This window comes from Capsella rubella, unplaced genomic scaffold (genome assembly GCF_000375325.1).
Source record: "Capsella rubella cultivar Monte Gargano unplaced genomic scaffold, Caprub1_0 scaffold_8, whole genome shotgun sequence".
In the NCBI taxonomy this organism is placed as follows: Eukaryota; Viridiplantae; Streptophyta; class Magnoliopsida; order Brassicales; family Brassicaceae; genus Capsella; species Capsella rubella.
This window is the reverse complement of record NW_006238916.1, coordinates 362,080-388,800: the sequence shown is the minus strand read 5'-3', so window position 1 is coordinate 388,800 and position 26,721 is coordinate 362,080. Positions and strand designations below refer to the sequence as shown.

The 26,721-nt window shown below is 31.3% G+C and overlaps 9 protein-coding genes and 1 long non-coding RNA gene across 10 annotated transcripts; 6 read left to right on the top strand and 4 right to left on the bottom strand.

The window, feature by feature from the left end:
* The first annotated feature begins 394 nt into the window (after positions 1 to 394).
* Positions 395 to 2,036, top strand: LOC17875541 (binding partner of ACD11 1). The gene is made up of 4 exons (XM_006281767.2): positions 395 to 418; positions 758 to 861; positions 937 to 1,012; positions 1,093 to 2,036. The coding sequence occupies exons 1-4, from the start codon at positions 413 to 415 to the stop codon at positions 1,822 to 1,824; spliced, it is 918 nt and encodes a 305-aa protein (XP_006281829.1). The 5' UTR covers positions 395 to 412; the 3' UTR covers positions 1,825 to 2,036.
* A 1,967-nt stretch (positions 2,037 to 4,003) lies between these two features.
* LOC17874836 lies at positions 4,004 to 4,363 on the top strand. The gene is made up of 2 exons (XR_002832625.1): positions 4,004 to 4,095; positions 4,256 to 4,363. It is a non-coding gene; the product is annotated as an uncharacterized LOC17874836 (long non-coding RNA).
* A 2,085-nt stretch (positions 4,364 to 6,448) lies between these two features.
* On the top strand, positions 6,449 to 6,970 carry LOC17874840 (defensin-like protein 308). The gene is made up of 2 exons (XM_023777544.1): positions 6,449 to 6,539; positions 6,677 to 6,970. The coding sequence occupies exons 1-2, from the start codon at positions 6,494 to 6,496 to the stop codon at positions 6,868 to 6,870; spliced, it is 240 nt and encodes a 79-aa protein (XP_023633312.1). The 5' UTR covers positions 6,449 to 6,493; the 3' UTR covers positions 6,871 to 6,970.
* A 956-nt stretch (positions 6,971 to 7,926) lies between these two features.
* LOC17876109 (putative defensin-like protein 303) lies at positions 7,927 to 8,582 on the top strand. Its single transcript, XM_006281482.2, has 2 exons — positions 7,927 to 8,018; positions 8,353 to 8,582. Exons 1-2 carry the CDS (start codon positions 7,964 to 7,966, stop codon positions 8,565 to 8,567), a joined length of 270 nt encoding a protein of 89 aa, XP_006281544.1. The 5' UTR covers positions 7,927 to 7,963; the 3' UTR covers positions 8,568 to 8,582.
* Positions 8,583 to 10,996: 2,414 nt separating this feature from the next.
* LOC17876067 (homeobox-leucine zipper protein HDG5) lies at positions 10,997 to 15,647 on the top strand. Its single transcript, XM_006281828.2, has 11 exons — positions 10,997 to 11,034; positions 11,598 to 11,746; positions 11,835 to 12,070; positions 12,445 to 12,562; positions 12,694 to 12,876; positions 12,959 to 13,480; positions 13,556 to 13,654; positions 13,744 to 14,137; positions 14,222 to 14,490; positions 14,591 to 14,686; positions 14,761 to 15,647. The coding sequence occupies exons 2-11, from the start codon at positions 11,600 to 11,602 to the stop codon at positions 15,169 to 15,171; spliced, it is 2,475 nt and encodes an 824-aa protein (XP_006281890.1). The 5' UTR covers positions 10,997 to 11,034; positions 11,598 to 11,599; the 3' UTR covers positions 15,172 to 15,647.
* Positions 15,648 to 16,022: 375 nt separating this feature from the next.
* Positions 16,023 to 16,621, bottom strand: LOC17876995 (14 kDa proline-rich protein DC2.15). Its single transcript, XM_006281824.2, has one exon. The coding sequence runs from the start codon at positions 16,486 to 16,488 to the stop codon at positions 16,150 to 16,152; it is 339 nt and encodes a 112-aa protein (XP_006281886.1). The 5' UTR covers positions 16,489 to 16,621; the 3' UTR covers positions 16,023 to 16,149.
* Positions 16,622 to 18,511: 1,890 nt separating this feature from the next.
* LOC17874888 (14 kDa proline-rich protein DC2.15) lies at positions 18,512 to 19,077 on the bottom strand. Its single transcript, XM_006282174.2, has one exon. The coding sequence runs from the start codon at positions 19,006 to 19,008 to the stop codon at positions 18,670 to 18,672; it is 339 nt and encodes a 112-aa protein (XP_006282236.1). The 5' UTR covers positions 19,009 to 19,077; the 3' UTR covers positions 18,512 to 18,669.
* Positions 19,078 to 21,891: 2,814 nt separating this feature from the next.
* LOC17875958 (14 kDa proline-rich protein DC2.15) lies at positions 21,892 to 22,460 on the bottom strand. Its single transcript, XM_006281627.2, has one exon. The coding sequence runs from the start codon at positions 22,384 to 22,386 to the stop codon at positions 22,048 to 22,050; it is 339 nt and encodes a 112-aa protein (XP_006281689.1). The 5' UTR covers positions 22,387 to 22,460; the 3' UTR covers positions 21,892 to 22,047.
* Positions 22,461 to 24,151: 1,691 nt separating this feature from the next.
* LOC17875534 (14 kDa proline-rich protein DC2.15) lies at positions 24,152 to 24,709 on the top strand. Its single transcript, XM_006279490.2, has one exon. The coding sequence runs from the start codon at positions 24,213 to 24,215 to the stop codon at positions 24,549 to 24,551; it is 339 nt and encodes a 112-aa protein (XP_006279552.1). The 5' UTR covers positions 24,152 to 24,212; the 3' UTR covers positions 24,552 to 24,709.
* Positions 24,710 to 25,753: 1,044 nt separating this feature from the next.
* LOC17877158 (14 kDa proline-rich protein DC2.15) lies at positions 25,754 to 26,324 on the bottom strand (the record flags this gene model as incomplete). Its single annotated transcript, XM_006282245.2, has 1 exon — positions 25,754 to 26,324. A coding segment is annotated over one exon (408 nt), but the record flags the coding sequence as incomplete, so codon positions are not given.
* Between the last annotated feature and the right edge of the window lie 397 nt (positions 26,325 to 26,721).

Sequence of the window (26,721 nt, the reverse complement as noted above, 5' to 3'; positions counted from 1 at the left end):
GGATAAAAGTTTAATTATAAAAATGTTTGGTACTCTATCAGCAATTTTTATTTCAGTGATGAGGTTACTACTATGTGAATTGCGGAGTTCTCATTCTCACCACGTGGACGACAAATAGTGGTGGATAAAGTGATTATGTCACGTCTTAATATTAAAAACGTACAAAATATATCTTTGTTATGATTAATGATTAACTTCATTAGGAATATTTCCCGACAATGAAATAGCTCTAAGCACGACCTTTAAATCTAATGGTTGAGTCTCCTCCGGCGAGAATATAACAATCTCTACGGTTACACGTACCAGAGTTGTATTTATATTGAACTCAGCTTTTATATTTCCTCAATCACCAAATCCACAAACAAAGTTATTTCCTTATTTGGGTAGCTTCAAATTCATCTGGTTTTTAGCAATGTCGGTGAGTATATATGTTACATATCTTAATTCTTCCTTCTCGTCTCGAATGTATAAGATTATGATTGCTTCATGGTCATGCTAATAGATATGTTTGATATTTGCTAATTTTGGCAGTTTAGTATCACTAATTTTGGGTTAAGGGATTTACTTCTTTGGTAAAATAAGATTAGTTATTTTTGGACATAGCTTCTTTATTTATACGTTTGATGAGTTAGATCAAAAATCAAAACCTGACCAATTCGTTTAACTTTAGCAATAAAGGTTTTTAAACATTATATGATCTCTGTTTGTTTTCAATCTTTCATTGTCTAATACATAGTTTGTATGATTCTCATTGCAGATGGTAACAGTCAAAGTTAGCAACGTTTCTCTAGAAACAACAGAACGTGATCTCAAGGAGTTCTTCTCTTTCTCCGGCGATATTGCTTACCTTGAGACTCTAAGGTCTGTTTATGTTTTTTTTTTTTCCGACTGGAACATTTTCGTTTTAAAATGTTCTTAAAGATTGGTTTTCTATAGTGAGAATGAAGGTTCTAAATCAGCATATGTCACATTCAAGGATTTACAAGGAGCTGAAACCGCAATTCTCCTCACAGTAAAAAATATTCACATCTCTCGTTCTTATTCAAACAAAGTATATTTTGTATTATGTTTTAATGTCGATTTTGTTTTCAGGGAGCAACGATTGTCGATTCATCAGTCACAGTCACAATGTCACCAGACTACAAACTATCTCCTGATGCTTTAGCTTCCATTGTAAGTTCTCAGGAATCAACGAAAGCGAGCGACAAATCATCATCTCCTTCGCGTGAAGATGTATCGGTATTTAGAAAAGCTGAAGATGTTGTAAGTGGTATGATTTCAAAAGGGTTTGTTCTAGGGAAAGATGCGATAGCTAAAGCGAAAAATCTTGATGAGAAGCATCAGTTGACATCAATAGCTTCAGCTAAAGTCACATCTTTCGACAAAAGAATCGGTTTCACTGAGAAAATCAATACCGGGACAACGGTTGTGAGCGAAAAAGTTAAAGAAGTCGATCAGAAGTTTCAAGTCACAGAGAAAACCAAATCAGCAATAGCTGCTGCTGAGCAGACAGTGAACAATGCTGGCTCTGCTATAATGAAAAACCGCTATGTCTTAACCGGTGCGACGTGGGTTACTGGTGCATTTAACAAAGTGAGTAAAGCTGCTGAGGAAGTTGGACAAAAGGCAAAAGAAAAAGTTGGTTTGGTTGAGGAAGAAGAAGAGGAGAAGAAGAAAGTGGTTGCTGAAGTTGTTCATTTGTGTGAAAAACCAAAGGGTTTAGACCAATCAGAACAACGTTCTAAACTCAATGAATCACAATCACAATTGCAACCACAGCCACCGAAGGAGTTTACTCCAAGTGTTGCTTCAGCTCAACCTTGAGATACATACATATGTGAAATATTTTGTTTTCTTTGGTATGACATTAAGAAATTTTCTCCAAACGTTTGGAACAAAAGAAGCTGACTTGTTAGGACAGGGCCTATATGTTCCAGAAAACATTGGATTGCAAACTCTTGTTGCTTTTGTTGTTCTTGTTTCTGTCTTCTTTCTTCTTGTTGTTTCTCCATTACAAGAAAATGGTGAAGAAAATTTGGAGGAATGCTTAAATTGAATCACTTCTTTTGTGAACATTTTAGTCTTTTGATTAATTTTCATTTTTAATAATTCTGCGTAAGATACTCAAAACCTCCGTGATTTCTATTGTTACCTTGCATAATACTATAATAGACGGACGATCCAACATAACTATATATATATATATATATAATGCATGACTTTTCCAAATTATTTTTTTCATTTGTATAAATTGGAATACAAAGTTAAGTAGTTCTACAAATTCAGAGCTTACAACACCAAATATAAAGGCATCTAGAGATGCAACATAATGATAGCTAGCTAGGATAGGCCAAAGACATTGTAGAGACAAGAATTGAAACACAAATTGCGACATACGAGAAGATGCTGAGTCGGAATCACGACCATGAACATATTTGGGAAGTGAGAGATTAGTCACGGTAGATAAATATAGTGACGCTGATAAAGCTTGCAAAACCTTGGAACTCGCCTACATGGGAAACTCTACCTAAGTAATATAATGGTTAGAAATTTTGGTTGCATTCTTAGCTTAAAAGCTGGAAGCGAGGACGGTAATTTATAACAGACGTTCTCTCCATAAAACAGGAAGATTGAAGCAAAGGTTTCTCATAATTCGAGGAATTAGGATAATGGATTGGAGACCCTTAAAGTCGGATAGATATTTGTTTAAGGGTCTAACTTTGGTTCGGGATCTCTTGGAAAAAGTTCAAAGACTGTTTTGTGGGAGCTGTATCCGAAACTAATAGGGTGTGGAGAGTTAGATGTTTTAGCTTGGACTCGATGGAGCTCAACGATCAGAATAAGGTAAGTTAAAAGCACAAATCAGAAGAGTTTGTAATTAACAGGGTTCGAACATGGTAAGCAAAGGAGTCGATAGAAAAGAGTCCTGAGCCATTCCAAGCAATGTATAGGAGTCAATGGGCTGAGTAACCAACTCATGTTCAGTTACTTTGTGGTATTGTAAGTTTATTATTGACTAGGTGAACTGTGAATTTATTATGTAACTTATATTCTGCGATTTAATTCATGAGTTTAGTCAAGTGTACTTGATTTCTCAACGTTATTAGATTTTCGAAAATCAGAATATGCAAATGATCATCCTCAAATTTATTGTTCCAAATTCCAAAAGCTAGATAAGGATGACAACAATGATGATGGTAACTTGATAAGTGAAAAAAGATACATGACTATATAAATAAATTAGATCCTAGAATTCGAATGTTTTTTTTTCTATGGATAATATTCGAAATTACAAAAGTTTATCAACCGATCGACCACATTCCACAAGATGAGACAAAAACAAAAGTTTCCACTATGTATCATGTTGTATGTACATTAAAAAAAAAAAAAATCATTATTCAAACGTTTATATATATATATAAAGTCATGAGCCATCTTATGAATAAATAATTAGGGGGTTTGAGTTTTCTTGAAATAGAATTTTAAGTGATTTTTAAATAATTTTTGATGATTTTAAGCGAATTCACATGATTTTTGTAAAATCCTTTCAAATCTTACCTAAAATCATAAGATATGGATTTCTGTATTTTTAACTAAATAAATCCTCTCAAATCTTTCAAAATCATTAAAAATAAAATCTATAAATTGGTAGATTTTAAAATTATTAGTTCAATAACACTGGATTTTATGATTTTTTTAAAAAAATCCATGTTTGAATAACATAGGATTTATAAATTTTACACAAATATCTTATATAATCAAAACAAAAAGAATTTATATAGTCAATATAGCATGCACAATATTAATTTTGGTACTTTATGTGGTAAGTTATGATTTGTAAATATCATTTCAACAAATTTGACACAAGAACAAAAGAAGAAACAAATTTTTCAGTTCAACAAAATAACAACTTTCATTTAAAGCATCAAAGAATTTTTGTACTATAAAATAGTGAACAAAAGATTCATCAATCAACATCAAAACTCAAAACAAACTTTTGCTGTAAAGGTTTCACAAAAACCAAACAAGAGAGAAAAAAAAAAATCAACATGAAGGCCTCAACATTCTTCATCGCTGTATTGGTTATTGTATCATGTAAGTAAATATTATTAGTTATTTATATGAAGTTTCAATTAAAACATGCATACATGTGAATAGTTTTATATACTTGTACAACTACAATAAATGTTTGGTTTGAATATATTTTTTTATTTCATTTTAATTAATTTTTCTATATATGGATAACTTTTTGAAGGTGTCGCAATGATAGAAAGCAAAGATTGTGAAATAAACGACGATTGCAAAGACTGGCAACCATGTCCGGTGCCTTTCGCTTGTGTATTTGGCAACTGCGTTTGTCCATTGAAAAATCAATCTAAAATTTTCATTGCTCCTTGTCCAATCTTTTGTAAACGTATGGGGATGAGATCTTTAAACCAATGGCCTCCTTGCGTTTGCACCAAAGATTAAATCAAGAAATATGTGTAACGTTGTAACAATAAGATTTGTTAAACCTATAATATATCAATATAATAATTATGAAAATCTATTCTCGTTTCTTTTATTAAAAATCTCATATTTTTTTTTTCTTGTTATATCATGAAGTTTTATGTTTTTAGGTTTGTAGTTTTTCTCGGATGGAGACAAATTATTAGACCCGAATATGTGACTTTGAGATGCAACCCTTTCAAAAAATCTATTAAGACACCAGTAAAGTTACAAGCATGTTGTTCACTAGACTTTTAGTAATAATATTGATTTTTTCATATTTACATCTGAAAATAATCTTTAAAAAATATGTCACAAAAATCAATCAAATTGTAATTATATTTAACTCATATAAATCAAGTTTGGAATTTTTCTGAATTTTTTGTAATAAATGTCAACAACTAAAAATCTTTTATTTTTCAAACAATTTTTTATATTATTGTCGGAGTAGAAAGTGAATTACACAACGATAAAATCATTAAGAAAAAGCGTTATTAAAATTCCATAATTTTAACAATCACATGGTCGTTAAATTTAGACATGAACGTTGTAGGATGACACTAAAAATGAATTACACAACGACAAAATTTTATTAGTTTTATTTTGAATGATTCTGCTTAAAATACTCAAAACCTGCAAGATTTTGATTGGTACCTTGCATAATTCTTGCATTCCTGACCTCATTCTTTCCGGTCCCCTCTTAAACTCTTATGTTTCTGAGTTTGTTTAAACAAAAAGCATAGGGACATTTCTCTCTTTACTATCTTGTGTTTTTTTTTTCTTGTTCTAAACACAGAGACAAATAAGAAGATAAAAAAACATTAATTGTCTACATTTTATGTTATTCGGATCACAAAGATGCTTTCTTACAACATCTCACACACATACACATCGTGGTTTGATACTTACCACACACACTTGCTGACTTGTCCCATGCTTCTACTTAGACCTACAACTTACTTCTAAATATATATCTTTATACTAAGTCTCACTTACATAAGCAACCTTAACAACTGCAATACATTATTGTACTTAGTCCTTAGCTATGCTTTAGACTAACAACAACTCAGTCACTCGACTTTAACGGGGCTAAACGTGTGTACACGGCCAAAATTATTTTAACGGATTTAAGTGGGCGTCCAGTTAAACAAGGAGGGTTTAAATACGCAGAGTCTAAACAGATTTGGGCCGCCCGTATTAATATCACTAGTTGAAACACAAATTGCCACATATGAGAAGATGGTGAGTCGGATTCACGACCATGAACACATTTGGGAAGTGAGAAGTAGGAGATGTTCTAGCCTGGACTTGATGAGCTAATAATCAGAATTATTACCGGACCAAATTTGGAAGCGCAATAGAGAGCTTTGGATAAGGGTTCGAACATGGTAATCGAAGGTGTTGACACAATAGAAAAACTGCTAACTTGATAAGTGAAAACGATACATGCATGGAAATAAATCCCTTTACTGATTCCAACGTTGACTATAAAGAAATTAGATCCTAGTATATCACATAAATTCGAACGTTACTATGGATAATATTCGAAAATATAAATGTTATCCACCGACCACCAGATGAGACAAAAACTAAAGTTTCCACCACTATGTATATATTCGAAACGTTGTTCTTTTTTTTTTTGGTAAGAATATTCTAACGTTTTTATGTATATATAAAAGTCATCTTATGAATAAATTACAATATATTAGCTTGAGAAAACCAAAGGAAACTATAGTCAATATAGCGTGCACTGTATTTCAGTTTGTTACGTTATGTGGCAAGTTATAATTTATAAAGGTAATTTCAACGAAGTTGACCCAATAATGATAAAAGAAGAATAATATATATTCAATTCAACGAATAATAACTTTCATTTAAAGCATCAAAGAATACTGTTTGATGCTTCAAAGTCTATAAATTGTAGTGATCAAACGTTCTTTTTGATTCATCAAGCAAAACTCAAAACAAGCTTTTGATCAAACAAGAGAGAGAAAAAAAAACCAACATGAAGGCCTCAGCATTCTTCATTGCTGTATTGCTTATTGTATCATGTAAGTAAACATTGAAGTAATCTTCGTTACCTAAGCTAAATATATGAAGTTTCAATTATAACATGCATGCATGTGATGTGAAGGTATATATATATATATGTTATTGATAAATTTTGTATATTTGTGTATATATATAGGTTCATCATCAGTGATAATGGGAATTAGCTATCATGAGAACCATTGCCACGACTGGAAAGATTGTGCGATATGGTGCAAACAATATATTCCTCAACCACAGTGTATTAACCATATTTGCAATTGTAAACCAAAATCTCTTACCACCAACGACGAGATAGCTAAATCGACTTCTTCTTACAATTTGAATGACTAAAATGATTATATATGTATCCATGAGAAATTATCTTGTTAAACTTCAATCTGAAAAAAGTATTACAACTCTTCATTAATAAAGTAATACATTTTTATTTGAATAAACTTGTGAGAATTCTTCTGCACATACATCGTAGCATGCATGAAGATCCAAAGAGTGGTGTAAGGCGTACGTAGTAGTGACGAAGGAGTTTTGGATATATGTTGGCTCATGCATATTGGATCACAAACCAACCATTGATTCATGATTCAAGTAAAGTTTTGTGTCCACGTGGCAACATAAATTAGAAATTTTATGTCAGTCTATTTATAGTATAGTAAAACACAATTACTATGTTTGATTTAGTAAAACATAATTACTATGTTTGATTTATAACATAGTAAATCACAATTACTATGTTTGATTTATAACATAGTAAATCACAATTACTATGTTTGATTTTTGAATAGAATTAAAGTTGTGGATTAACTTAACCTAACATTGAAAGAAGTTAAGGTAGATGCCAAACTCTTACAAGATATTTTGACCCTACAAAATTCGAAATATTTTCAACCAAAAAAAAAAACAATCTAACATATAAATCTCTAAAAATTTATATTTTCTAAAAGAATAGATAATATGAAAATGATGTAAAATATATGATAATATACTTATATAGTTCTTATATAAATATCATTGAAATTTCTATATATACAAAAAATCATATTTCATTATATGAAAACCATAAAAATTATAAAATCTTTTTATATTTTTCTTTTTTGGCAACACATTAAAATGAAATCCATGATTAATTATAAATATTAGAGGATGATAATCAGGACATTTTCCTAACAAAATTTGTGTATGCATAGTGATATAAGTATCCTATTATATAAAGTCATGTGGATTTTTCACTAAACCCATGATAAGTATAAGTACTATACTTAATCAATTGTATCATGACTATATTAATTCTTAATCAATAAAGTATCAATAAAGTATTTTGTTGAAAAAAGAGGTATAAGTACTATAAATTACCTCCTTATAGTCTTATAATACTCACAAGAAAAAAGACAGAGAAAAAATTGATTCTAGTTAGTATCAAAGCAAAGAGATGAACTCAAGCAAAACAACTTTCTTCCTTGGCTTGTTCCTCGTATCTGCCTTGTGTAAGTTCATTGTAACTAGAAACAATATATATATATATATACATATGTCAAAATATATTTACAATAAACACTTTATATACACACACACATAAAAAATGTGTCCATGTCATGATGAGACAATGGATTTAAAGATAAATATGAGAGTATTCAATTTTTTTAATTTCTATTATATTAGAGTCTATACTTTTTTTCATTAGTATTATACATCATTGTATAGTTTACACATTCATATAAATGTGTAGTTTTATATACTAGTACATCTACAATAAATGTTTGGTTTGAATGTATTTGTTTTTCCTTTTAGTTAATTTTTTTAATGGATAACTTTTTGAAGGTGTCGAAATAATAGAAAGCAGGAATTGTGAAATAAACGACGATTGCAAAGGCTGGCAACCATGTCCAGTGCCTCTCGCTTGTGTATTTGGGAACTGTATTTGTCCATGGAAAAATCAATCTAATCTCTTAACTGCTTGTGAAATCCTATGTGCAAGTTTGGGGAAAAAAGCTAAAAATCCTTTTTCTAGTCCTTGCATTTGCATCGACAAGTAAATCAAGAAATATGTGTAACAACAATAAGATATTTTTTTTATTGAGTATAAAAATAAATTGATTATAATAATATATTTTTGTTTCTTTTATAAAATTTTCATACCAATATATTTATTTTTCTTGTTATATCACGAAGTTTTACGTTTTTATGTTTGTAGTTTTCCTCGGACTACGACTAATAATTAGTGACTTTGAGATACACCCCCTTAAAAAATATATAGTAAGACACCAATAAAGTGGCATAAGGATGTTGCACACTAGAATATTAGTAATAATATTTCAATTTTTCAGTTTTACATTTGAAAAATAATAATAAAATAAATATGTAAAAAAATCAATCAAATTGTAATTATATTTAACTCATATCAAACAAGTTTGGGAATTGTTTTGGATGTTTTTGTGATAAAAATCAGCGACTAAAAATCCTTTTATTTATCAAATATTTTTCCCATTGTAGCCGGAGTAGAAAGGCAATTATACAACAAAAATCATTAAGAAAAAGCTTCATCGAATTTTATAATTTTAATAATTATATATTTCTTTATTTTATACCACTATATTCTTGTCGTTAATAAAAAACATACACGTTATAGGATGACACTAAAAATAAATTAGACAATGACAAAAACATTCAAAAGAATCTAATGATCATATTCAAGCTTTATGGATTCTATAATTTTAACAATTCTTTTTCTTTACTTTATACCGCCGCATTCTCCTCGTAAAGTCGTTAAACGACATGCACGTTGTAGGATGATTAAAAGTGAATTATACAACGACAAAAACATTCAAAGTAATATAAAGTCACATTCAAGCTTTATCAAATTTTTATAATATCAACAATTTTTTATTTTATATTATTTTTGTGCATTCTCATCGCAAAGTCGTTAAAAGCGTTGTAGGATGATTGAAAGTGAATTACAAAACGACAAAAACATTCAAAAAAAATCAAATGTTTGTATTCAAAGTTTCAAACGTTATAGAGTTCTACAATTTCAACAATTATTTTTCTTTATTTATATTGTTCCATTCTCGTCGCAAAGTTGTTAAGATACATAATCGCAATGTAGGATGGCGGTGAAAGTCAATTACACACCAAAGTAAAAATAGATCACACAATGACAAAACAATCTATAACCGGATTAAAACGTTATTGAATTTATAAATTCAACTGTTTTTTTTGTATTCTATATCATAGAATTCTTGTCGCAAACTCGCTAGACGACACACATGTTATAAGACGGTGTTGACAACAAAGCCACACACATAATCTTTGTGTCATTGTTTTTCTTGGCTTAAGAGACATCACCATTTTTTTGGGTCATTGTATTATTCACTTTTACTTTTAACCATAAATTATTTTTACTAAATTAAAATATAATTTGAATAAGTGTTAATGGTATTAAAATTACTTAAGAAGAAAAATCTAATAGCTATCAATGGTGTAACATTTTTGTTTTTTGAACAAACTGAGGTGTATCAACAATATTATTATTACTTTTTACATGGGACATACGTTTTATGAAATATATTTTTTTATCAAGTGAATAATTTTACTTATAGGTTTAAAAATTATAATGATAGGAACTTAACAAAAAATCCAATAGCTATCAAAGTGTATTATTAGAACTTTTAAATGTCAAAATATTTCTTATAAAATGGATTAGAGTGTATAACTGATATATTGATAGGTTTGAAAGGAAACAATATTTCTTAAGAAAAAAATCTGATAGCTATCAATGCTGTATCAAATAAATTAGCATTTTACTAAACATCAAGTACTTATCATGAAATGAAAAAAAGTTACTTTAAAAAAAATTAATATAAGTTTAAAAGTAATAACATTACTTAAGAAAAAAAATAATATACAAAAGAAGTTCTAGAAACATTTCATTACAGTTTCAGAAAACGTCCAATATTTTTTTTAATATAAAAAATAATATTAGATATTTGTTTTTTGTTTGGCAAATAAAAATAATGCATGGCACAAGTGACAAAATAGAATAAATGTAGTGTAACGCACGCACGCGGTAAACGCGTGATGAATAATATTTTAATTTTTTGACTTAAAAGTAAGAAAAAAAAAGCCAAAAGGAGAAGAGAAGCTTTGACTTGTGGGAGAGAGCTCGCTGGTTTCGAGGGTTTGTAACGTACGGACTCCCAATAAGATACCTCCACGTGGCAAGACGGTGCAGTTTGACGGAAGAGTTAGACGAGCGTTATATTATTTTAAGCATACGTTACACTCCGTTAAGTAACGCCTAAAGTTAGAAGTCTGCCGTTTACCCTTCTGGTCCGGTAAGTATTTAATGAGAAATTTACTCACTCCATTTATTGCAAAGTTGAAAGACCAAAAAAAAAAAAAAAAAAACTGTGAAAGCTCTCTTCACAAAGAAAAGAAAAAAAAAAACTCTTTAGAGATTCTAAGTTTTTTTTTTTTCTTTCATTTTCTTTGAAGCTAAACAAGGTAAGATAGTGATTTTTCTAGAAATAAAAATAGAAATCAGTGCATTATCTGGTTTGTGTTGTGTTCTTTTATCTCTTACTACATAAACCCTAGTTCTTTTCATATTATTTCATGAGCGTTTTTGGTTTTTTGATTTTTTTTTCTTTTCAACATAATCCATATCTTCTCATGAATGCTCAGATAGTGTATTTATAATTTTTATAATTGGTTGGACCTGTTTTTTCTTAAAATTTTTGAAAAGATTTCATGAGCAATAAATGTATATTTTGTATTATCAGTTATGTTTATTTTTGTGTGTGGGTATTTAATTTAAAATATTTTTTTCTGAGCAAAGGAACCGATCTAGCTGTCGTCTCTGGTAATTACATCGTTTCTTTCATGCTTTGTTTTGTTCATCTTCTCTTGCATTCTTGAGGTTAATTTTTTATAAGATTTTATAATTAAAATATTATTTATGCATTTCCATGCACTGATTCTTTCTTTTGAGTCTTTTTACTTCTTGTTGATTTCAAAGCAAAAACCTAACTATCTTTGGTTTTACTTTTTTCTTAAATAATTCAAAGTAATGTTGTCGATGGGAGATGATAATGTGATGACTTCAAACAACATGAGATTTGCTTCGCAGTTGCTGCCGTCTTCTTCTTCTCCGGGAACAATCCAAAACCCTAATTTTAATTTCATCCCTTTCAACTCATTTTCATCCATCATCCCGGTTTGTTCTTCTTGATTAACTCTCTCTTTTTTGTTTGTTATTTCTTGAACTGTTATAAGTTTTTGATATTTGAGTCATGGTACTGTAGAAGGAGGAGCATGGGATGATGAGTATGATGATGATGATGGGAGATGGAACAGTAGAGGAAATGATGGAAAACGGGTCGGCAGGTGGGTCATTCGGGTCGGGTAGTGAGCAAGCAGAAGATCCAAAGTTTGGAAACGAATCTGATGTTAATGAACTTCAAGACGATGAACAACCTCCTCCTGCTAAGAAGAAACGTTACCACAGACACACTAATCGTCAGATCCAAGAAATGGAAGCGTATGTTATGTTTTCCCCATTATATGATCTTTACTTTCATCACTTCATTCTCATAAGTTTTTGGATTTAAAAGAAAAAATATATATGAGCTAAATCGAAGTTGAAACAACTAGTTCTGCTAGGTAATTGGTGAAGTTTTTTTTAGTCGTAGTCTTAGTTTCTGTTTAGAAATGAACAATTTTTTAATCTTGATTTAATTAATTTGATTTGATTTTGTTTACAACGTTTTTTTTTTTTTACTGAACACTCTTTTTCTTGTATATAAAGATCTCATGATTGGAGATTTATCTATTGATAAAAGTAGTGATTATAATTGAATCTTAATTTGTATTTAACCTTTTACCAAAAAAAAAAAAAAAACAAAATCTTTGTAGGTTGTTTAAAGAAAACCCTCATCCAGACGACAAACAAAGAAAGAGATTAAGTGCTGAACTTGGTCTCAAGCCTCGACAAGTCAAGTTTTGGTTCCAAAATAGGCGTACCCAAATGAAGGTAATTACAAATATTGCTTTCCATGTTTATGTTTACATATACTTTTGTAACAACTATTAGATTATTTATCTCATCTCAAATTACTAGTTTAAATACAAACTAATAATTATTTTTGTGAGATGAATCAATAGGCACACCAAGACAGAACAGAGAATGTGTTGTTAAGGGCAGAGAATGATAGCCTTAAGTCGGAGAATTGCCATCTTCAGGCGGAGCTACGGTGCCTTTCATGTCCTTCTTGCGGCGGTCCTACCGTCCTCGGTGAAATTCCGTTCAGTGAACTTCACATTGAGAACTGTCGCCTCCGTGAAGAGGTAAGTCGAAATCATCCTAAACATTTGCTAGAACATTGGTGTGAAAATGTCCTGCCTAAAATACTGATTGTCTATTCCACAGCTTGATCGTGTATGCTCCATTACTTCAAGATACAATGGTCGTCCGATGCAATCCATGCCATCATCTCAGGCGTTGATCACTCCTTCTCCTACGCTTCCACATCATCAACCTTCATTGGAGCTAGACATGAGCGTATACGCAGGGAACTTTCCAGAACAATCTTGTGCAGATATGATGATGCTTCCTCCACAAGATACAACTTGTTTCTTCCCAGATCAAACAGCCAACAACAACAACATGTTACTTGCGGATGAAGAAAAGGTTATCGCTATGGAAATTGCTGTCTCTTGTGTCCAAGAACTGACTAAAATGTGTGAGACAGAAGAGCCTTTATGGATTAAGAAGAAATCAGACAAGATAGGCGGCGAGGTTTTGTGTCTGAACGAGGAAGAGTACATGAGGTTGTTCCCATGGCCAGTGGAGAATCCTAACAACAAAGGAGATTTTGGTCGAGAAGCTTCAAAGGCTAATGCAGTTGTTATCATGAACAGCATAACGCTAGTTGACGCGTTTCTGAACGCTGTGAGTAGTGAACTTTTCACAAACACCTCTGATTTGATTACATAGAGATTAATTTTGCGTTTTCGTGAATTGAAGGATAAATGGTCAGAGATGTTCTGTTCAATCGTGGCTAGGGCGAAAACGGTTCAGATCATCTCATCTGGAGTTTCTGGAGCTAGTGGCTCCCTTCTATTGGTAATTTAGTAATTCGATTTGATTTAAGCGAACCAACCAAATGCACTAGCTTGTTTGCTAACATAATCAATGTCGTTATGTTTTACAAGATGTATGCAGAGTTGCAGGTACTTTCTCCACTGGTTCCAACTAGAGAAGCTTATTTCCTTCGGTATGTGGAGCAAAATGCGGAAACCGGAAATTGGGCAATCGTAGATTTCCCAATCGATAGCTTCCATGACCAAATGCAGCCACCGAGTACTAATACTCCTCATGAGTATAAGAGGAAACCTTCAGGCTGTATCATTCAAGACATGCCTAATGGATACTCACAAGTCAAGTGGGTAGAGCATGTTGAAGTTGACGAGAAGCATTTGCACGAGACTTTTGCTGACTATGTGAAAAGTGGAATGGCCTTTGGAGCTAACCGTTGGCTCGACGTGTTGCAGAGACAGTGCGAGAGGATCGCTAGTCTAATGGCTAGAAACATAACTGATCTTGGAGGCTAGTAGTCCAAATCATATCCCCCTAAATTCTTAAAACCCTTAAACTGCAAAAAAGCACTAAATCTCTGTTATCTCTGTGCAGTGATCTCATCCGCAGAAGCTAGGAGAAACATAATGAGGTTATCACAGAGGATGGTGAGAACATTCTGTGTGAATATAAGCACTGCCTATGGACAATCTTGGACAGCTTTGTCTGAGACAACCAAAGATACTGTAAGAATCACAACGAGGAAAATGTGTGAAGCTGGTCAGCCTACAGGAGTTGTTCTTTGTGCTGTCTCAACCACTTGGCTTCCATTTTCTCACCATCAAGTCTTTGATCTTATCCGTGATCAACATCACCAATCTCTGGTAAACCAAACTAGACTCTTCTTCTCTCTGTTCTTGAATATTATCACTTTCAAACACACAAATCTTGGTGAACAATTTGGATCCTTGTTTCTCTCTGTAGCTTGAGGTTTTGTTCAATGGGAACTCACCTCATGAAGTTGCTCATATCGCAAATGGTTCACATCCTGGAAACTGTATCTCTCTTCTTCGAATCAATGTAAGTATCAAAGCCCTGATTCAAAGATTTGAACTTTTCGAAATGTTTCTTAGCAAAATCAAAACTTTTTACAGGTAGCGAGCAATTCATGGCACAATGTAGAGCTGATGCTTCAAGAGAGCAGTATCGATAACTCCGGTAGCTTAATCGTCTACTCCACCGTCGATGTTGACTCAGTCCAACTAGCGATGAACGGAGAAGATTCTTCCAATATCCCGATTCTACCCCTCGGATTCTCCATCGTCCCCGTGAATCCTCCGGAGGGTGTTTCCGTCAATTCGAATTCTCCTCAGTCGTGTCTTCTCACCGTCGCGATTCAGGTCTTGGCGAGCAACGTCCCAACAGCGAAACCGAATCTCTCCACCGTCACCACCATCAATAACCATCTCTGCGCCACTGTTAATCAGATCACCTCCGCCCTTACCAGCACCCTTACGCCGGCGGTTGCATCTTCTGACGCCGTGTCCAAACAAGAAGTCAGTTAATTGACCGAATTACCCCTAAACCTCCTTACTTTTTCTATCTCAGAGCGGTTTAGTGTCAGGGGCAAAAGAGGGAGGTTAATAGGTAATTCGGTTCTGCTCTTCGAGGGTGTTTTGGGTAAATAACGTAGCGTCTAAATGGATAAGCCTTTTAGGTTGTTTTCAGTTTTATAGTAAGGGGTAAAATGGGAAAGTAAGTTTGTCTTTTTCTGTTTTTGTTGGTGGGAAGGTCAAAATAGTAATTAGAGGAAGTCAAGAGCGCACCAGGTTGGGTAAGTTGACCTTTTTTGTGCTTTTGAACCGAATAATCGGTTAAACCGGTATTCGGTTTAATAGAAAAGCGTTGCTGGTTCGGGTATTGACTTTCTACTTTGGTTTGGTTTGACTCCTTTGAAATATTTTGGCTTATTTGCAATTAATATGCTACCTCCTTTATACTTTGGTTTTTCGTATTTAATGCTTTGGTCTTTTTATGTTTTTATTTTAGTTTCAATATTAAGTATCAAAATGGGAATACATATATTACCATTTTTAGTTAAAGATAATAAATACTTCTCGTGGGATTTGAATGTTTTCTAGTTGAGTCTCATTTAATGATTAGTATCATGCTCATTAGTCATTAGAATTAGCAAATTTAAAAACTGTTATTAATATCTTGCGATTGCGACAGGCTATATATTATATACCATTATTAAGTACGTGCTAATTTAAGTATTTAATTAGACAAGGATTCCTAGGGTTGGAATTATCTTCATGATACTTGTGTTTATAATTTAAGTTATATTGTATGATGTTAATATGTTATGATGCCAAATAAATAAATTATTTTGAACAGTAGCAATGTAGCATCATGGTTAAAAGAAAGGAAAAGCACTTTATTTCATGAATGAAGCATACAACAAAAGTGACAAAAGTGGAATTGTAAAACAAGAAACAAATGAAAGTTAAGACAAAAATCTCTCAGTTTGAAATGTGTAATCTTTAGGCACATTTGAAACCAGATGGAACCTTCTTACCGCAACGGTTCAAAACAAGGTTCAAAGAAACGGGAACGTTAAGATTAATACCAAGAACATTAGCCTTTAGTGCAGTGCAAAGACAGACGGCAGCTTGAAGATCAACTAGATCCTTGATGAGAGCGCAACATTTGGAAGACTTTGGTGGTAGAGCAACCTTCACCAAATTCAGCACATTAGCACATACATTGAGTTTGAGAGCGTCTTTACATGTGGCTTTGCGGTTAGGGACCGAAGTCGAGCTGACTAAAGTGAAGAAGATGACGTTGAAGATGAGGAGAAGAGCAATCTTAGAATAAGCCATTGATGAAGAAGCAAAGTCTTAATAAGAATATTTCTTATAAAAGGTATACAAGAAATACTCTTTATCAAGCTTGTGATGTGTTGTGTGAAGAATATGGAGACAGTGATAGCGTTTTTATAGGTGAAGATTAAGATTTTTTATGGCTCTTTAATTACAAATCCATGAGGTGGCAACAAAATGATAAATTTCAAATGAATTTGTTCATGTGAGGGATTAGTTAAATTATAATGATGAATTAATGGATCTTACAAACTGTCACGACGATACAAATAACACTAATTATAACTCGAAAGAGAGAGTTGTCATTCATCAATAATCAATGCTTGTTAAACATGGGATTAGAGAGCTTTGAACTAATATATTATCTGCCAAACTAATAATGTTGAATTAATTAGACCATGCATGTTACCAAAAACATTTGTTCATTTTAAGTGATATTTTTAATTTTCTATGCAAAAATTAAATGTTTTTAATTAATACTCTTTGACCAATTATATGTTACATCATATTTTCTTATTGGCTGATTTTATTTTAATTAATGATGTTTTAATGAAAACTAGAGAAATTATGTGTTTTATTAATTTGTGTGTAAAAACCTTAAACATCATTAATTAAAATGATATTGTAGACAAAACCCTTAAAACTATGTTTTTTTATCAAGGTTGTGATTTACATGTCGTGTGACGAATGTAGAAACGGGGTTATGGTTTTTTATTTGTGTTTTAAATTACAAAATGACAACTATTGGAATAAAAATCTTCATGTAAAATCTTACAACCTGTCAAAATATATTGAGTTGTTACATATATGTAATATAGAAAAAGATGAAATAATTTAATTCAATGAGTGGTCAATGAAAGGCTTATACATATCTTAATATAAACCATAAACAAATTATAAATAAAGAAATCCATGTGATTTAGCAAAACAAAAGATATTTGCTATTATTATTGTAGACATCATCAGATTATAAATATGAATTAAGATTATGTATTACGGAGGAGGGTGTTATAACAGAAAAATACATACGATCGAAATCAAAGAATAGCTAGAATTAAAGTGATTTTTTCAATGTAATTAAGGTAGAACTATGACTTTGGATTGATCTCACTATCGTATAGGTTAGAATATTAAACTGAACGGGAAAAAAATTTTGAAGGGAAAGTGTCTAAAAACATATTTTTCAAGTGAATATATATGTACATATATATATATTATTCTACATTCGTCACACGACATGTAAATCACAACCTTGATAAATCATAAACAAATTATAAACCATAAACAAATTATTAACAACATATATATATCTTCTGGATATTTACCCAAGTTATTAAAAAAGAAAAATCGTATTTTATGCTTTCCACTTGTACAATAATCTTCAGAAAGATAAAATGTTACGTTGTGTGATAAGATGGGTTTTCGATAGTAACTTATCATATACATAATTGTTGCAAATTATTTCAATACATTTATCATGAGAAAATATGTTTACTTTCTATTTAAAATGATGAAATTTTAAATATCAGTAATATGCGATCAAAACATTTTCCAGTTCATTGGCTCCACTAAAAAGCTGGTCTTCTGCTGTATTTTCAGTTACAAATTAGAGACAGAAATGGGACAATCTTCATATTAAAGGTTATGTTTAACACTTCCTTCATATACTTGAAATATTTTGGTTTTTTTTTTTCTGCTCTAGCAGTTTACTGGTCATAGAAATAATTAAATGGGACAACTTATAACACTTAAGCTTCTTCTTTTCTTTTTTTGTCACAATAATTAACAAACTTATTTAAATCGTTATATATATCATGCTGCTGAAAAATTAGAATATTTAAAATTTTAATATTTGGCCACAGCGATAGACTTTCATAATTATAAAAGATACTAAATTAGTTCACATATACATATTTTTAATTAAAAACAGTCCTAGGATCAGATTTGTTTCTACGTAATTTGGTCAAATTTGAATTCCAGTGCATATAACATATATTCTTCTAGATAATATTAAAATAAGACGAGAGCACACGATTGTTGTTTTATTGAACGAAAAACATCTTATTCCATTTGATCAAACATGTAAAAAATTACAACCAAGTACTGAATCAAAAGTGGAAATTAAAAACAAGAAACAAATGAAAGTTAAGACAAAAATATCAGTTTGAAATATGTAATGTTTTAGGCACATTTGAAACCCGATGGAACCTTCTTACCGCAACGGTTCAGGACAAGGTTCAAAGAAATGGGAACATTAAGGTTGATACCAAGAACATTAGCCTTTAGGGCAGTGCAAAGACAGACGGCGGCTTCAAGATCAACTAGATCCTTGATGAGAGCGCAACATTTGGAAGACTTTGGTGGTAGAGCAACCTTCACCAAATTCAGCACATTAGCACATACCTTTAGTTTGAGAGCGTCTTTACATGTGGCTTTGCGGTTAGGGACCGAAGTCGAGCTGACTAAAGTGAAGAAGATGACGTTGAAGATGAGGAGAAGAGCAATCTTAGAATAAGCCATTGATGAAGAAGCAAATTCTTATTAAGAGTATTTCTTATAAAAGCTATACAAGAAATACTCTTTATCAAGCTTGTGATGTGTTGTGTGAAGAATATAGAGACAGTGATAGCCTTTTTATAGGTGAAGACTAAGATTTGTTTATGTGTCTTTGGTTACAAATCGATGAGGTGGCAACAAAATGATAAATTTCAAATGAAATTGTTCATGTGAGGGATTAGTTAAATTATAATGATGAATTAATGGATCTTACAAACTGTCACGACGATACAAAAAACACTAATTATAACTCGAAAGAGAGAGTTGTCATTCGTCAATAATCAATGATTGTTAAACATGGGATTAGAGAGCTTTGAACTAATTATATATATTATCTGCCAAACTAATAATGTTGATTAATTAGACCTTGTTATCATAGACTTGGAACATTGTAGCAAAACCCTTAAAACTATGTGTTTATCAAGGTTCTGATTTACATGTCGTGTGACGAATGTAAGGATTGGGTTATGGTTTTTTTTATTTGTGTTTTAAATTACAAAATGATAACTATTGGAATAAAAATCTTGATGTAAAATCTTACAACCTGTCGAAATATATTGAGTTGTTACATCTATTATAGAAAGAAAAAAATAATAATTTAATTCAATGAGTGGTCAATAAACCATAAACAAATCAAGAAATCCATGTGATTAGCAACATAAACTATATTTTCCATTATTATTGTAGACATCATCAGATTATACATATAAGTTTTTCTTTCTTTGGAACACATACATATTAGTTAAGATTATGTATTACAAAGCAAGGTGTTATAACAGAAAAATACATAGGAATCAAGGTGGCTAAATGTGAAATTGCTCAGTGTAACTAAGGTTGGTTAGGATATTTAAACTGAAGGGATAGTATCTAAAAACAAATTTCAAGTGAATATGTTCGTGTATATAGAACATGTCATTTTTACTAACGTAGTCTACGTCACGTCGCAAACTATTTTAGGGCTACAAGCTAAAATCCAAAAAAAAGGCCAAAATATTTTTATGAAGTTAGAGAATCGAACCCACTACCTCCTATTCCACTATGTACTACTAAACCAATAGAGCTACAAGAGACTATTGGAAAATTAAGGGCCGGAAAATAAATAAATAGAAGAGGGCCGCAAGCACATGCTTCATTAGCTTGTGGCTTGGGCCGGCTCTGCGTAGACATTATACTCACCGTATTAGAGCAGTTTGTCGCCAAAGCTATCTTTGTTTTCTATTTTGCATATACTTCATGGCTCAAATTAGTTCTTCCATTTTCGAGTAAACGTGAAGATAGATAGGCTCAAGCGTAAATTTTATTCCCCCTATATTGATCCTTCCATGTTGTCTTTGAAGTGATTAACCATTCCGTAACTGAGATTCCGAAATATATTTACAAAACATCGAAATTTTTTAAACGTTCTAGCCAAAAATAAGGACTAGAAATTATACATGTAGTTAATTGTAAACTCTTGATCCACTTTTTTTTTAATAGGCCTCACATTTTCTTGCGGTTTGTGGGTCTGTTATTATTTGACGGTTGATTTGTTACGTCTGTGAAATTTTAAAATTTTTTTACCAATCCCTCATATAACAACGTGATTTTTTCTCCATATTTTTTCTTCACTCACATAATTCTAGCAATAAATTTCCGGGAGATTGCTCATCCATAACTATACTCAAGCATAAATATGTTTTAACTGTGTTCTCTCAGAACGTTTGACCGAAAAAACAAAGGCATTTAGTAACAAATTTATGTGGCCATATCAATTTTTTTAAACACTTTGCATGCATCACCATATTTCCTTAAACAGTAGTGTTACACCCATAATTCAGTTTTTTATAACCAATGGTTCCTGGTTAATGGTTACGATTAGTGATTTGAAATAATAACCATGATGGAACTTCAGTTTAACTTATTCCAAAATATCTTGTGGAATTTATTCAAATTATTAAAAAGAAGTATATTATTCTTTTCACGTGTACTCTATAACCTACAGAAAATACAATGTTGTTATAAGATGGGTTATCGATAGTAATTTATAACATACATAATTGTTGTAAGATAATTAATATTTTTATCATAAGAAAATATGTTTGTTTATTTAAAATGATGAAACTTTAAAAATCTGTTTATTTGCGATCGAACTAATTAGATGAGCCAAAACATTTTCTGATTCATTAGCTTCACTAAAAAGCTGGTTTTTGCTATGTTTCTTTTACTATCATTCTGCTAAAAAGCTGGTTTTGCTATGTTTCTTTTTAAATTTTGTATAAAATTTTAAAAATAATTTTTGTATAAAGTTTAAAAAATAATTTGATATGAATAAAATTAAACACTAAAATTATACTTGAAATATTTTGGCTTTACATTTTTGCTTTGGCAGTTTACTAGTCATAAAAATATTCAAATGGGACAACTTATATCACTTTAGCTTCTTCTTTTCGTTTCTCTCATAATAATGAACTTATAATATATTTGCTACGACGGACCCTTTAAATATATATACTATCATGCTGCTTAAAAATTAGCATATTTAAATTGTTAATATTTGGGAACTCTTAAATGCAATGTTCATGTTTCTTGGATTAATGATTCTTATTTGGGGATGTTCTTTTCTATTCTCGAGACGCTTTTAGACCAACGGTGAACAGAATCGCAGTGGAGTTGCAATGTCTGTTGTGGTGTCTCCGGAGTCTTCACGATTTACATATTTAATCTACTATAAATTTAATTAAAAACAGTCTTAGGTTCAGATTGGTTTATATGTATTTGGTCAAGTTTGAGTTCCATGCATAGGATGATGTTATAATGCATCGAACATATATTCTTCTAGATATTTATTAAGAAAAAAAAAAGGACGACAAGAGCACAAGATTGTTGTTTTATTGAACCAAAAAACATCTTATTCCATTGATAAAACATGTAACAAATTACAACGATTGAATCAAAAGTGGAAATGTAAAACATGAAACAAATGAAAGTTAAGACAAAAATCTCTCAGTTTGAAATATGTAATGTTTAGGCACATTTGAAACCAGATGGAACCTTCTTACCGCAACGGTTGAGGACAAGGTGTAAAGAAACGGGAACGTTAAGATTAATACCAAGAACATTAGCCTTTAGTGCAGTGCAAAGACAAACGGCAGCTTGAAGATCAACTAGATCCTTGATGAGAGCGCAACATTTGGATGACTTTGGTGGTAGAGCAACCTTCACCAAATTCAACACATTAGCACATACATTGAGTTTGAGAGCGTCTTTACATGTGCTTTTGCGGTTAGGGACCGAAGTCGAGCTGACTAAAGTGAAAAAGATGACGTTGAAGAGGAGGAGAAGAGCAGTCTTAGAATAAGCCATTGATGAAGAAGTAAAGTTTTATTTCTTATAAAAAGGTATACAAGAAATACTCTTTATCAAGCTTGTGATGTGTTGTGTGAAGAATATGGAGATAGCGATAACGTTTATATAGGTGAAGATTAAGATTTGTTTATGTGTCTTTAAATACAAATCCATGAGGTGGCAACAAAATGACAATTTTCAAATGAAATTGTTCATGTGAAGGATTATATAAATTATAATGATGAATTAATGGATCTTACAAACTGTCACGACGATACATATAATACTTGTAATCCGAAAGAGAGGGCTGTCATTTGTCAATAATCAACGCTTGTTAAACATGGGAGGAGAGAGCTCTGAATTAATATATTATCTTCCAAATATTAATGTTGAATTAATTAGATCATCTACAATATAAATTTGCAACATTGTGTTACATTTAGGTTGGTATATCATAAAATGTTAAGAGATCAAATTTGGAACATTGTGTTACATTTAGGTTGGTATATCATAAAATGTTAAATAGTGTAATTCAATTTAGGCAAAATACCCAAAATTAGCCGGATATAAATCTACTCAATAAAATTTAATTTGATATTTCTCAAAGTATCCGAATTACTAGATTTTTTTTTTTTTTTTTTTTTTTTTTTTTTTTTTTTTGTAAAAGACATACAGTACCTAAGAGTATCCGAATGAACCAAAAAAATATTTTTAATAGAACTAAATTCGTTTAAATAAGAAAAAATAATAGAGATAAAATTGAGATTAGGTTTAGATAATGAATTCAACATTATTATTTTGGAAGATAATTAATAATATATTAGACTACGTTAGTAAAATGACATGTTTTCTATACACGAACATATACCACTTGAAATTTGTTTTTAGACACTTTCCCTTCAGCTTAAATATCTTAGTGAGATCAATCCAAAAGTGATAGTTTATACGGTTCTACTTCTACCTTAATTACATTGAACATCACTCTTAGCCACCTTGATTCGTATGTATTATAACACCCAGCTCTGTAATACATAATCTTAATTCATATATATGTATAATCTGATATCTACAATAATAGTGGCAAATATATTTTATGTTGTTAAATAACATGGATTTCTTGATTTGTTTATGGTTTATACTTTATATTAAGATATATATAAGCCTTTCATTGACCTTTCATTGAATTTTTTTTCTTTCTATAATACATGTAACAACTCAATATATTTTGACAGGTTGTAAGATTTTACATGAAGATTATATTCCAGTAGTTGTCATTTTGTAATTGAAAACGCAAATGAAAACCCCATCTCTACATTCGTCACACAACCTTGATAATAAAAAAAAAAAACATAGTTTTAAGGGTTGTCTTCAATATTCCAAGTTTATGGTAACATGGTCTAATTAATTCAACATTATTATTTTCGCAGATAATATATTTAGTTTTAAGATCGCACTAGTAGATTTCAAACACAAATGGAGACGGCAGATAATATTTAAGTCAACATTGTTATTTTGGAAGATAATATATATATAACAAAGCTTTCTAATCCCATGTTTAACAAACATTGATTATTGACAAATGACAACCCTCTCTTTCGAGTTATAAGTCATATATTTGTATCGTCGTGACAGTTTGTAAGATCTTTCACATGAACAATTCATCTGAAAATTATCACTTTGTTGCCACCTCATGGATTTGTAATTAAAGAGCCATAAAAAATCTTAATCTTCACCTATAAAAACGCTATCACTGTCTCCATATTCTTCACACAACACATCACAAGCTTGATAAAGAGTATTTCTTGTATACCTTTTACAAGAATTCAAACTTTACTTCTTCATCAATGGCTTATTCTAAGATTGCTCTTCTCCTCATCTTTAACGTCATCTTCTTTACTTTAGTCAGCTCGACTTCGGTCCCTAACCGTAAAGCCACATGTAAAGACGCTCTCAAACTAAAGGTATGTGCTAATGTGTTGAATTTGGTGAAGGTTGCTCTACCACCAAAGTCTTCCAAATGTTGCGCTCTCATCAAGGATCTAGTTGATCTTCAAGCTGCCGTCTGTCTTTGCACCGCGCTGAAGGCTAATGTTCTTGGTATCAACCTTAATGTTCCCCTTTCCTTAAACCTTGTCTTGAACCGTTGTGGTAAGAAGGTTCCATCTGGTTTCAAATGTGCCTAAACATTACATATTTCAAACTGAGAGATTTTTGTCTTAACTTTCATTTGTTTCTTGTTTTACATTTCCACTTTTGATTCAGTACTTGTTGTAATTTTCTACATGATTTATCAAATGGAATAAGATGTTTTTCGTTCAATAAAACAACAATCCTGTGCTTAGTTATGGGATCACATGGAAAGATCAATACTGCTCGAACATATTCGCATGAATTTTTTAGACACTTTCCCCTCTGTTTAGATATCCTAACCTACCTTAATTACATTAGTGAGATAAATCATCGTAATCCAAAATTCATAAGTGTTATATTGATGGTTTTACATTGAACAATTTCACTCTTAGACACCTTGATTGTTTGTCCAAAAAAAAAACAAAGACACCTTGATTTTGTAAATATTTTTCTGTTATACTACCTACTTTGTAATATATAATGTTAATTCATATGTATAATCTGATGCTTACAATAATAATAGCAAATATAAATTCTCTGCTTCTAAATCACATGGTTTTCTTGATTTGTTTACTGTTTACGTTAAGATATATAAGCCTTTCATTGACCACTCATTGAATTAAATTTTTTTTTTTTTCTCTTTTTGTATGTTGCATGTAACAACTCAATATACTTTTCTTTTCTTAGAATTTCTGTTGTTATAATTATAATAACAGTACCGATTACAAGAATAGATAAAAGGTGTCAACGCAGCAACGAACTTTTAGGTGAACAAGCCCGGTACATCAACAATATAGAAATTTAGGACTTAGGGAGTTTCGAAACTCAATATATTTTGACAGGTCGTAAGATTTCACATGCAGATTTTATTCCAATCGTTGTCATTTTGTAATTAAAAACACAAATAAGGTATGATGTTAACCCAGTCCATCTCTATATTTAAATCATAATTAACCTTGATAAAAAAAAAATATAGTGCTTTTTAGGGTTTTTCTTTCTTATAATTTTAAAAGACAAATTCCTTTATAACTTTACTTCTCAATCGGTGGTTTATTCTAAGGTTGATCAATCCGTACTTGTTAATCTATAAACAGAAAAACCTTCTGAGCCTCAATAATCCTCAAGAAAGGAGAAAACAATATGAAAGCTAAAAGACTTGATATTTATATAAATTGTTGAAAATAATGCATTAACATATAAGCTTGCATCCATTAGTCAAGGTAATTAAAAGAAAAATAAGAGAAGAGCACACGATTATTATTTTTTTGAACGAAAATATCTTATTCCATTGGTAAAAACATGCAGCAAATTAAAAAGATCGATAATGATAGATCAAAAAAGGACATATTAGAATGAAAAAAAAAAAAAAAACCAAATTAAAGTTATGATAAGAAACTCAATCTTGAAATGTGTAATCTCTAGGCACATTGGAAACCATATGGAACCTTCTTGCCACAATTGTTTAGGACAAGACTTAATGAAATGGGAACATTAAGGTTGATGCCGAGGAGATTGGCTTTCAAGGCGGTGCAAAGACAGACGGCAGCTTCAAGATCAGCAAGACCATTGATGAGAGCGCAACATTGGGACGTTGGTGGTAGAGAAACCTTCACCAAATCCAACACATTAGCACATACCTTGAGTTTAAGAGCATCTTTACAAGTGGCTTTGTGGTAAGGAGACGATGGTGCGGGCTTCTTGTGGTAGCTCTTGGACGGTGGTGGTGGACAAGAGACAGAAGTCGAGCTGACTAAAGTGAAGAAAATGACATTGAAGAGGAGTAGAAGAGCAATCTTAGAATAAGCCACTGAGGAGGAAGTAAGAAGTTATAAGAGTTTGCCTCTTAGAGGTTATACAAAAAGCTTGTGATGTATATGTTGTGTGAGGAATGTAGAGATAGTCTTAGGATTTTTATAGGTAAAAATTGAGATTGGTTTATGTGTTTTTAATTACAAATTGACAGTGGGAATCAAATAAAACTAATTCGATGAAATAATGTTTGTTCCTTTGATAGATAATTAATAAGATTATGATGGAATAATTGTTCTTACAACGTGTCAAGTTACAGACAACATGCAGAAAATATTTAATTAAGTGGGGGAAAGACGAGTTTATAACTTAGTTTAAAACTAAACAGTAACGAATGATTGATTCGGACTTATTGAAAATGCGATTTTGTTCTTTTGTTCTTTGTGGTAACTGGTTGAGCTAAACCCATGTGTT